A 12,183-nucleotide genomic window follows, 5' to 3' on the forward strand; every position below is an offset into this window, starting at 1 on the left:
AGAAGTGTAAAGCCAAGCACAGTTGCTTATTTGTTAGAGAGTCAGTGGCCATCTTTTCAGACTATTTTTGATAGATATAGCTACAGACTCTGTAGTACTTCAGTATTTGCATGTGAAATAAACTAGAAAATACAGATTCACCCTCTGCATGTTCTGCTTTTGTTTATCTTCACCAAAGCTAGTTGCAAAGGTATGTTTCTCAGGGACTGACAGCGCTACCCATTTACCTAGAAGTTTTAAGTCAATACATTTCTAAATATTGAAAATTTGGTATTTAATTAATAGGAGTAATTTTTCGAAGGCATGAGCTTAGAGCCCAACTGTAGGTGCTGCGTATTTTGGAAAATCAGGTCACTGTACTGAGATGCCTAGGTACAGAAGTAAATGCCAAAGATTAGGCAACCCAGCTCTGAAACTTCTGGTGTTGCCTTCTACAGCAACTTTTAGTAGTTGTGTTCATTTCTATGTATGCGCTGTTGTCTTCTAACTCTGACCTTAAACAGCACAGTCTGGATAATAATTTTGCAGTGGTCTATGATGTTATAATACAGGTTGTTCTTCAGCAGTAATTTAGTTAAATTTACTATGAAATTTAGAGTAAATGCTCATATTGCCCAAACTACAAGAATAATTAATGAGTATCACTCCAGTATTTTTGTTAAAAAAAGGATTAATATAGCTTTATTTTAAACTGAGTGTTACTGTTGTGACTTCTATAATGAAGTATGGGGTATTAATTTTATAATTCTGTTAGGTTTTTTGTTCCTGAAGAGTATTTATGTCTGTTTGTTGTTTTCTCATTTTTTGAATTGGATTCCAAACACCAACTGAATGAAAAACTTTCACCATTTCAAAAAATTGCTGGCTTTCGGTAATAAAAAAACACCAGTGTAAGAATCAATTATTCTGTGTGATGCTGCATTGTACAGTTTAAATCAGGTATTTTGAGTTACCTAGAGATGGACAGCTATGTATCTGCTCTTTATTTTTTAGAATTCTGAAAAATAAATTGAGATGATTTGAAGGTTTAATGTAGGTGTTCTATGTAAACTTAGTACTCATTCCTTAGGCAAAGGAGAAATGGGAAGTCAGGTGCTGGTGGCTATGTTTCACAGAATTTGGGGTACATCAGTGTTAATTCTACACAGCTGCTGTTCTACCAATGCTAGCCAAAATGTGAAAGTGTTAGAAGGATTTGCACTGTGAACTACTGCAGCTATTTTCTCATTTGTGTATTACAGTTGCTTTAGTCAGGATATTCCAGGCTGGCTTGTGTGGGACTGTGTTAAAAAAGGCATCATGCCTTACCTTCGTTGTGCTGCTTTATTTTTTCATTATTTGCTGGGAGTTTCTCCACCTGAGGAACTACTACAAGGTAAATATGAGAAAGCAGATCTATCTATATATTGACTTTGTTTACTGTTTTCTTGGAAGAATGGAAATTTTAAATGTTCACAATAGTTAAGACATTAAAGTAAGACTTGGAAAGAAAAGAATATATTAATTTGTATAGGAAGGGGCAGGCATGAGAGGCTGAGTTGTCTCAGTCTTCTTTGCATGGAAAGGAGCTACACTTCTGAGTATGTGCAAATATGTGAATTATCAGTGATGTATTGACAGTAAGTATTTGTGGATACAAAGATTCTGTGATTTAAGGATAATTCTGTGGGCTTAGATTACATCGCCTGAGAATTACCCTGGAGTGTATTTAGGAAAAAAAAACAAACCTTTTTGTGCAGTTGCTAATGTCAGTAAATGCTAAAGACATAGGCATCCAGCAAAACAGAGCCAAGTAGAAATAAAGCACATTATAAAACTTGAACCTTTTCCTTAAAGGATTTAATGCATTACAGATACTATAGCCAAAATTAATTACTTTGTCTTCTGTCAAAATGCAATGAAACACGGAAGCTATTTGGAAAGGAGGACCAAAATTGCTATGAAAAACTGAAACAAAATACAGCATCTTAAGTAGATTTATATAAACTGTGAACTAAGTTTGAATTTGATTACTATATATGAGTCAAAATCTCTGCGCTTTGGGATATGCTGTTGTCTTCACCATTAGTTTGGAACTTTGATTCTATAAAGAAGAGTCTTCCTGGTGAATCAGCGATGCTATTTTCTGTAGCAGAGCAAATGAATGACCACCCAGCAAACTATTAAACTAGCCTGACTTTATGTAATGTGTTAGCACTGACTTGATCGTAGCAAAATTTACTATCAGTGCAGGCCAAAAGGATAGTAGAAAGCTAAAATATCATAAGTACAGAAATCTGCTACATTAACATGTTTTACTTATTAGGCAATAATTTAAGCAAGGAATTCTGTTATTAGTGACATGTGTGACTTAAAAATTACTTAATAACATCTTTCAAATTTGTTAAACCTAAAGCAGATCGTCAGCTAATGCAATTTATTATAGCTCCAATTAAGTCAGTGGAATTACGTCCAATTTTATTAGCTAGGAGCTATGCTGAAGCTGTAAGATACATATTGTTCAATGGAAAAGGGATTTGGAGATTTCTAGTTTTGAGTGAATTATTAGGCAGTATTGAAATGCTGTAACCGTTGTTCATGTTTTTCTTTTGCAGTTTCTGAAGAAGGGCAGTTCAAGGCCCTTTGTAGTTACCTCTCTCTACCTACCAATTTGTTCCTGCTCTTCCAGGAATATTGGGACACAGTAAATCCACTGCTTCAAAGGTACTAGCTGGGACTGGACAGGCCACGTTTTTCTGTTGTGATAGCCTTATAGGAATTCTGGATCAAATTTGTTAATAAATGACTGAGCTTGAACTCATACTAGAGTTCCAAACATTTGTTTGATGTGCAGAGGTATACAGAATCTTTAAAGCACTTTAAAAGAATAAAACATTTTATATTTTATGGTAATCCAAACATTAAACAATTACAGTTTAAGGGACTAGTGCTTGCAGACCTACATGAAATCATTCATGCAGAAAGATGTTATCATAAACCTTTGCTCTCATGGTGTGCCACTTACTGTTCATTGGCCTATTTTTAATCTGTCTACAGCGAAAGTGCTGATTACATGAGCTATAAAATGAGGATATGGAAAATTATGTAGCTGGCAGGGTGAGGCTTCGTACTGTTTGTTCTCTGGATTTCCAAAATAGACTGATGAATGCTGGAGTTAGCTTAATGGTTAAATTGTACAATTTAGGTATTATGTACACTGCAATCTAGCAGTAAAGAAATAACTGGTAAATTTCTCCTTTGAAAAACACAAATTAAAATAAACAGGCATGACACCCCCCCACACTAGCTCTGAGAATAACCCTGCTGTATTGTGCTGGAGAATGAGGACTTGGTTGCAGTAATGATCATCCCTGGTTCTTTCTTGGCAGAATTCTCTGGCTCACACTAGTTTTTGATGTTGGGTGGGTTGGTTTGTTGGTGTTTTATCTTTGTTCTCTTTTGTTGTCTGGATTCCTTCAATTTAGGGACTTTGAGCTGTTGACTCCAACCTACAGTCCGTGTAACTGTCAAATGATGCCCTACATATAATTTTATTTCCACTAATTGCGTTTCTAGTATATATTACTTAAAAATTAATAGCATTTTCACAAGTAAATTATTAAATAATTGTCTTATACGTTTATACATGGCTACTCAAAGACATAACGGTGCTTATAAAAGAACGCAGAGGATGGGTGCTTGGGAACATTAGAAAACGTTCACTAGACGAGGGCTAACAAATCCATTGTAGTGCTCCCAGTCAAAAACAGAGGTTTCAGGTAGGAGGCTACATATTTAATGTAATAGTAACAGTTTTCAAATCATCATGCAAGTTCCCATATGTTTTTTGAAAGAATCTTTTTTCAGAAGACTAAATTTGATGATTGTCGAGATATGTGTTAAATGAAGCTTACTAGATTGACCATCTGCTACAGTTCTTTCTCCCTTCTCCTTTTTGTAGAAATAACTTGAAAGACATACCAATTCCTTTGTTTAGTAACTCGCCAATATCTGCCATTGTTCTGGCAAACACATTTGGCCATTCTAAGCAAGCATACAACATGCAATAAAAGCATTGTAAAATAACTGTTGGGTCATAGTTATTAAATAAAAGCAAGAAATATTTTCCTAATATAACAATTATAACAACAACAAATATTATCCTAGTACGGTATTTTCTGATGCTGTGGCTTTCAGCAGATATATTCCAAACGGTGGTGTGTGTTGTAGCCCACTTTGAGAACTGCAATATATCTGAAGACTGTTTGCGTTTTTAAACTCTGTAAGCACTGTGTCTTCACGTGCATGTTAGTAATTTTAAGCACTGTTCTTTTTCACATATGTTTCTCTCTTGTGTAAAAACTTAAATTCTTTTCCTGAAGCAAAACTGTAAAGAATAGCTGTTTCTCCCTGTGAAGTTTTAATTAGAACTATCAGTGCTTTATCTGTGCTCTGTATTTGCTTTGTGGTTTAGTTTAGTGATCCTAAATGTATATTATTATCTAACACTGTCATCTGCAAATGTTTGTTTGAAACAGGTGGTGTGCTGACCCGCTGGTGTTAAGTTGTTTGAAGGGGAAGAGCATTGCAGTAAGGTAAGTTTGGTTTTGTTGCTAGTGTTGTTTTTTCTTCTGTTTTTGACTTAAAATTGTTGAAAGAATGAAGTGCTTGTTGTGGGCAAGTTAGAGTGCTTGTATTTTCTCCCTCCTGTTCTGCTACCAGAAATAGGTTTCTCCTTAAACGGTTGTGTATTATTTCTCATGCAATGACTCTTGGTTGCAAATGCACAACATTGTTAGACAAGCTATCCAGCCTACTCTAGGGAAAAACAAAAGCTAACTGAAATACGAAATGTCTTCACACATGTAGGTTACATATGGAATTTAATTCATCATCTTTGCAGGAAGCTAGAAATGCTGAAGCTTCCATGTGGAGCTTGGGCTCCTAGGACTGAAGAACCACTCTAGAACTGCGGCAGTTTACAGAAAGAACTGAAAGCTTAGCAGGAATTTATACCTATCCATTCTGTTCTTTGCTGCGATCTTTATTATTCTAATTATAGGGTTTTTGGTTTTGTTTTTTTTTTTTTCCTCAGATATCCTAGGAAAAGAAATAGTTTAATAGAGCTTCCTGAAGACTATAGCTGCCTTCTGAACCAAGCCTCTCAGTTTAGGTAAAATATGACCTGTTTAGTTGTCTTCGTAGGTTGTTTTGTTGCTTTTATATTCTTGCAGTACTGTAACTGGTGTTCAAACTGTGTACAGAGATTATTTTGCAGAGGAGAAGGCACTGTTACAGTTATACTGGCTAATGTTAATTTTAAACCTGCATTTAAATCACGCACATGTTCATTTTAAATCTGAAACACAACAGCTTACTAAATGAAGTCACTTGGTGTTTTATAGCCTAGCATATGAAATTATTATAGCTTAATGTGCTGGTTGTTTTTCACCAGTGCAATGTGCATTTGGCTTCACCATAAGCCTGAAAATAATTTTTGCACTGGACACAAGAAGCCCGGAAGGTTGGCACTGTTTTATGCCAGGAAGAGTGAATCATAGGATAACTCAGGTTAGAAGGGACTTCAGCAGATCATCTAGTCCAGCATTCTGCTTAAAGCAGAATATTTTATCTTGCAGATAAAATTTTCCAAGCAATGTAAAAACATAGCCAATGGAGGCAGATAAGTGAAATATAGTTATGATATAGTACGTCTTAGGTTTTTGATTGTTAGTGGGTTGGGTGTTTTTTTTGCTTTATTTTGTTTGTTATTTTTTAAGCAACATTATCCATAGTTAACTTTTCTCTTGAAGTTTTAATTCCAGCACTAACATTCTGGTTATGCTTCTTCTAGATGCCCACGGTCTTCTGATGATGAACAAAAACATCCAGTATTGTGTTTATTCTGTGGGGCTATGTTGTGTTCCCAGAATACTTGCTGTCAGGAACTGGTGAATGGGGAGGAGCTGGGAGCCTGTACTTCTCATGCTCTTCAGTGTGGAGCTGGAGTCTGTATGTTTCTCAAGTAAGTAGCTAGCCAGAATTGGATGTGTTACAGAGTAAAGGGGAATATTTGAAGGTCAAAATTCATAACATTGTCAAAGTGCTTGACTCTTCTTGTCAGAGATGAAGAAACATTGCTTTGACCTATAAACATAGCTCACCAAAAATTTAAAAACTGGCTGGGAGTTGTCTTGTATTTTAAGTGTAGCTATTTTTTCCTTAAGAATCAGGGAATGCAAAGTTGTCCTCATTGAAGGTAAAACCAGGGGCTGCTTATATCCTGCTCCCTACTTGGATGAATATGGAGAAACAGATCCAGGTCTGAAGTAAGTAAATGTTTGACTTTTTCTGAATTTCCACTTTGGTATCTCTTTCGTTTCTTGTACCCATTAGACAACATGTTCTTCCAGCTAGCATGTACAGCACTGTAATATGTATCTTGGCCTGGTGGACATGAGTTCAAATTCTTGATGGCAGTTCCTACTCATGAATGGGTCATTCATAATGGAAAAATACCCTTTTTTGTTACTGCTAAACTTTTCTCAGGAGTGCTTTGTATGTTCTTTCATCAGAAATGTGCAGCAACTACCATTGCTGAAATGTCAGCTGGGAAATGGCAGTCATTGCTTGTCACGTGTAGAATTCTTTCATTTCCAGTAGACTTGTCGGAATTGATGTTCATACAAGCATTTCATGTGTTCTGCTTATCTTTAAGAGTGTTAATGCTAGACTAGTAATGAACAGTTTTTCAGTTGTTATTCTGATACGATTATTGGGTATTCTTCTTTTTTTCTTCTATGAAGAAGAGGCAATCCCCTGCACTTATGTCAGGAGCGTTACCGGAAGCTCCATCTGCTATGGCAGCAACACTGCATCATAGAGGAGATTGCCAGGAGCCAAGAAACAAATCAGATCTTCTTTGGATTCAACTGGCAACTGCTCTGAGTCTCTTATTTTTAGTGAAAACTCTTACCTTTGGCTGTACTTTGGAAAAGGAAAGGAGGGTGGCAGTAAGTAGTCCACTCTCAAGTGGATTCTGTAGTTCAGACACAGTTGATGGATTCTCCAGGTTGGATGTATTACTGACACATTGAAACAGAACCTCACATCACGTTTTGCTTTTCCTCTCCCCCCCGCCAAAAAAAGGAAACCCATATTATATAATTATTACTGAATATTCAGGTCCAAAAATACATCCACTTTTTTGAGAAGTTGTAATTGTTTCACGTGTTTTGATGAAGGCAGCTTCCCAAACGCTGTGCTTCCGGGCACATACTACATTTTTGTCTCTTCCATGCCTTGAGAATATACCTAAATGTTGTTGTTATGGAAAAGCCGCCTTTATTTGTTCCTGGGTTCTTTTCCCAAGCTTAGTGAAGCTTTTAAATAGGTCAAGATCTGTGGTATAACGCTGGAGTGGAAGTGATGCCAGGTCTTTAGCAATCTGTAGCAACAGGTACAGCAGACTAAGTTGTACAGAAAAAGCCTGCATTCCACTATATCCCGGGTTTTAATGAAGAGTTTTCATTAATGAACTCTCAAAAGGAGAAGTGTGGGATAGAAACTGCATGGGGGAATTGCCATCTTGCTTGTTGCATCAGAACGAAGTCTGTGCTGTTCGCATTGCCAGAACTGCACTTCATCTAATGAATTTGTCCTCTGTTAAAATTCTATATGCCAAGAGGTCTAGGGCTACGCCATTTGGCTAGGTTATGATTAGTTCTTGTACAGTTTGTCTTTTGAGATTTTCCCCAAGAACCAAACATGGAAATGCCGTTGGGTAATTGTAGTGTAGCTCTGGAAGTTGTACAAGAGCCAGAGACTTCAGTGAAGTAGACTGCCTTCAGAGCTACCACTGAATTAATATCAAGACCCCAAACCAGCAAGTTTTAGAATCAGAAATAAGTTTTTGTCCATATTTGAGGAGTTTTCCACTCTTCATCTGTCACTGTTGTTGGAGCTCTGCCTGCATAAATGAAATTGTGTGTTTTGAGGGGCATGTTCAGTGGTTTGGTGCCACTTAGAGCACAAGAGGGGGGGAAAAAAAGGTGGCTAGGTCGGTGTCTTTGCCCTTCAGTAGTCAATAATACATTGTGATTGAACTCTCTCAATGATACATGATTGTGCTTTAGTTCTAAATGTTTGTTGTTCTGTTTTCTGAATTTCAGCCACAATATACATGAGAGAATTTGTAATATGATGGGTAAAAATGCTTTCCTAGGAAATCCCGTTTCTGTATGCAAGTTTGAAGTTGTCAGTACTCTAAATTTCCCTGTCCCTTCGCTATTTGAATTTTTATGTCATTTTAATAAGACTTGCAAGGGGAGGTTTTTAAATTAATGTCCGAGAGCACGTTTATGTTTGGTTTCTTTTCGGGTTTTGTGGGTTTGGTTTTTTTGGGTTCTTTTAGTTTGGGGATTTGGGGTTTCTTTTGCCACTGATTGAGAGATAGTAGAATCACACATAATGATTTAGATTTAAATGTCATTGTTCTCTTTAAAAGTTTTTAGAGTTTGAGTGCACTGAACAGCATCAAAACTCATCTAAAAATGGAGTACTGATGAACTCAAATATTGTTCGAATTTCAAATACTTTTTCTGTAACTTTTGCTATAATTCTTCCCTGATGATATAAGTAGTTGGCTTTGGTATGTTTTCCAGGTATTCTTTCTTGCAATTAAGGCCGCTATCCTTTGTTTTGATTCTTCTAGATTTTAAACCTGAATATGAAACTCTTTAAAGACAAACATTAATTCTGTTAGTCGTCTCTAAAATGTATTTAAAATGCATACTGAATGTAGTAGAACAGTTGTCGTAAACTTGCATGCACTGGTGATTTCCAAGGTCATCAGAACACTTCTTACCAACAAAAATACTGGATTAAGACTAGTAATATATGCCTTGTTGATACCAAAACTATATTAATTTACTGTTTCCCTCTGGTATTTGCCTATTCATTTTTTTAAAAACTTTCAGTTACCTTGCACTTCAGTGATACAACAATTCCGTTATCAAACATGCAGTGAGATTGCTTTATTTTGTTTTCTGTCTGAACTGTGTATATAACAGGAGCTGGGCTGGGCAGGTGAGCTCATGTTTAAAGTTCTAGAAATCTCTTTGTAGCTGAAGAAGTGGGAGAAGAAGGTCGCATCTGTCTGTACGTTTGCACATACTAATTTAGCAAGTGGGCTCCCACATCATTCACTGACTAGCGTGGTCATCTTTCATTTCATAAATTACTATGCAGTTTTGTTCACTGTGAGTATAATCTGTATTTAGTGATCGCAAGATGCTTATGCCACTGATTTCTGTTCCATCCAAGCTGACAGAAGACGTTATCTGATAATGCACATATTGGTATCTTTAATTGCAAAAATGTAAATTTGAAACTTGTATAATGTTCTTGTGCTTTTGAAATAAAATATCTTGTATATGTATATTTAAAAAAAAGAAATAAAATGACTTCTCATAGATTATTCAGTTTTTATTTGGAGGTGCTTTGACACTTCACAGCTGATTTTACAAGAGCATTATAGCAGTGTCTGTCAGTATGGAAAAAGAGAAGAGTTAGTAAATGATTGGTAAACAATACCAGTTATCCCTGTAGTCCGTATCATCATTGTACCAGTTAGTAATGGTGGCACACTTTTTTCTTATTTGAAGAAATACTCCACTTGAAACTTGTCCTGGTATTTTACAGACGCAAATTCCTGCAGTGTCTACCTCAATTAGTAAAAGAAGTCTTAAGTACAAAATTCAATATTTAGATGACCCTGAACCGATTAGTTGAGTGATTCTGGTTTTGTAGCTTCTTAAAGAAGAACTGGCTGTACTGTCTGTTAGTTAGTTACCCTCTAGAAAGGGAAAGTTTGTGGGTTTGTGGTGTTGGTCTGATGTGCTGTATGATACATATTAAAAAACAAAATCAAAAACAAAAAACCCAACCAAATGTATTTTATTACAGAGATAAGCAAACAGCCAAGAAATCTCACCTAAAGAAACAGCCGGTACTTCTTGCCCCTTTTTATGTTACAAGCTGCTGGCTGTCATTACTTTCTCACTGCTTTGTTGTAGCTTCGGGCACCATTAAGCTTACAGAGTTTGGGTGTTAACGGCATTGCTCTCTATGCTTAGTCTTAGTAAAGCAAATGTTTCAGAACAAATTCCTGAGGTAAAAGGTAGATAGATTAAAGTCTACTAGCAAAAATGTTCTGAAGAACATTAGAACAAGCAGCCTGCTCATTAAGGGGGGGAAAAGGAAAAAGCTACAGCACCATTTCTTGCGTGGTAAGAATCTCAAGGTGCAATGTACAAATGTACAAAATCGTGTGGAGGAGGATTTTGGCCGTCATACGCTTTGCTTTGTGGTTGAAATCCACTTTATTTGCTAGACAATATCCTTGAATAATCCCCATTGTAAACTAGTCAGATTCGTGGTAAATCATCTAAATGTTTTACTTAGATTCTTTTAACCTATTACTTGACAAGATCTTCAAAGGTACTTTCTTCAAAGATAAGTTGTTTCCTTTCTGTGGCACAATCTTTTATTTGCTTTTATCTGTTTTGCAGGTAGGCTAAATTTGGGGGTTGACAGAGAAAACATGGATAATAATGAAAATCCACTCCTATACAAGTGTCTCAAGCTCCATTATTTCTAATCCTAGCTACATTTCTCTAAACTTTACGTTCATTGTGGTCGAAAGCATACATGAAAGAGAAGCTGTGTAAAGAAAAAGTGCATTGAAGGAGAGCAAGCTGAAATTCAGATGGATTATATACATTTTTTTGTGTTTACAGTTAGAGGAGACCAGGTATAAGCATGAAACATTAAAACTGGACCCGAGTTTTCATTTCTGTCTGACTATAGTTAGTGAGATCAGTGTCAGAAAAAGGAGTAGTTTGTGCTAATTAATTACAGGTTATTAAACAACCTTGAATACATCAGACTCGATTTTAGGAGGTTTCTAGGCTTCATGCTTCAGTGAATGAGACTCGGCAGTATGTTGTGAAGTGGGTAGTTGGGCACTGTGGATTTCATGATGGTTTCGAGTCCTTGCTATATTTAAGATCTGTGGTTAGCCTTTTTCAGCAGACTGCTGCAGAACCTTGTGTCTCCTTCTTCTAGATAGTGCCCAAAATGTAGCATTAGCCTCTGGGTACAAGTATTGAGATGTGGTCTCCAGTGCTTGGAGAGAGGTCATCCCGGTGTACCAGAGTTTCTGCTTGAAGGTTATCCTGAACATACTATGGCAGCCTGGGGAATAATCCACTCTAGATGATAAAAAGCCTCCAGTCGTCTTTCCTCTCATTTTTCATTCTGTGAATCATGCTGACCTTTACTGAAAGTGGCAAAACCAACGTATCTCAATCTCATGACACTGCAGATGACCTAGGGATATTTATTTCCCCAATCCAGGCTTAAACAGAACTTCATGGAGCAATTCAGTTTGCATACTGCGGGCACTCTGCCTCAGTTAATTGACATAGAGGAGCAGGACAAGATCATCTATTGAAGTGACGGTCTCCTCATAACTGAGGACTCCACCTGTGTTCCTTGAGCTTCACACCTTTCTCGTTCTTTCCTAAATACAGAATACGGCATGCAGAGCCTATAGCGCTCCCATTGTGGGAAACTTGATACAAAGCACATGTGTACCAAGTGATTTGCAAGATTTTAAATATCATGAATCTTGTGTTGTAGAGAACTCTATGTGTGCAATTTAAAAAAATCTGTTTGCAGAAGGGAGGTTTCTAGCTTCTAAGGAAATGTGCTACGTTCATTTTTTTATATATAAATGAAACTCTAAATGTGCTTTACTTGTGTATTTCTTACTAATATTTTTTTCTTTGTGATCAACATAGAACAAGCGTTTTCAGTGGTAATCGGAAAGCTTTAAAGGAAAAGCATAATCGTTGCAATTTCTACAGGAACTGTCAATAGTGCCTTCACCAGAAACTGAACATTAAAATGTTTCAGTCTTTTTTTTTTTTTTTTTTTTTAGTTAAAAAACTTCATAAAGATGATAGTTTTATGCATTAGGTGAGTTCCTAGCTCTGGAAGTTGCTGTTGCACAAATGTATTGTTATTAATTCTGACTGGATTAAGCATTAATAACAAATAGGATAAGAAGTGTCCCCCAAATCGTATTTATTTCTGTATCTGAGCAGATGCTGCGGCTTAAAGGCTTGGCTTGCTAATGCT

General features: G+C 36.5%; 1 protein-coding gene across 3 annotated transcripts in view; it reads left to right on the plus strand.

The window, feature by feature from the left end:
* Nucleotides 1–9,457, plus strand: part of UBR1 (ubiquitin protein ligase E3 component n-recognin 1) — a 75,554-nt gene extending 66,097 nt beyond the window's left edge. For 2 of the 3 annotated variants that reach the window (XM_056346299.1, XM_056346300.1), the window contains exons 41-47: nucleotides 1,242–1,375; nucleotides 2,595–2,703; nucleotides 4,518–4,574; nucleotides 5,075–5,152; nucleotides 5,834–6,004; nucleotides 6,207–6,308; nucleotides 6,786–9,457. In XM_056346299.1, coding sequence (XP_056202274.1) covers nucleotides 1,242–1,375; nucleotides 2,595–2,703; nucleotides 4,518–4,574; nucleotides 5,075–5,152; nucleotides 5,834–6,004; nucleotides 6,207–6,308; nucleotides 6,786–6,927 — 793 coding nt within the window. In that variant the 3' untranslated portion in view covers nucleotides 6,928–9,457. The remainder of the gene's footprint in view (nucleotides 1–1,241; nucleotides 1,376–2,594; nucleotides 2,704–4,517; nucleotides 4,575–5,074; nucleotides 5,153–5,833; nucleotides 6,005–6,206; nucleotides 6,309–6,785) is intronic. The other variant, XM_056346301.1, reaches the window with a different exon arrangement.
* Nucleotides 9,458–12,183: the final 2,726 nt, after the last annotated feature.

The sequence above is a fragment of the Falco biarmicus genome, chromosome 7 (genome assembly GCF_023638135.1).
Source record: "Falco biarmicus isolate bFalBia1 chromosome 7, bFalBia1.pri, whole genome shotgun sequence".
Classification (NCBI taxonomy): domain Eukaryota; kingdom Metazoa; phylum Chordata; class Aves; order Falconiformes; family Falconidae; genus Falco; species Falco biarmicus.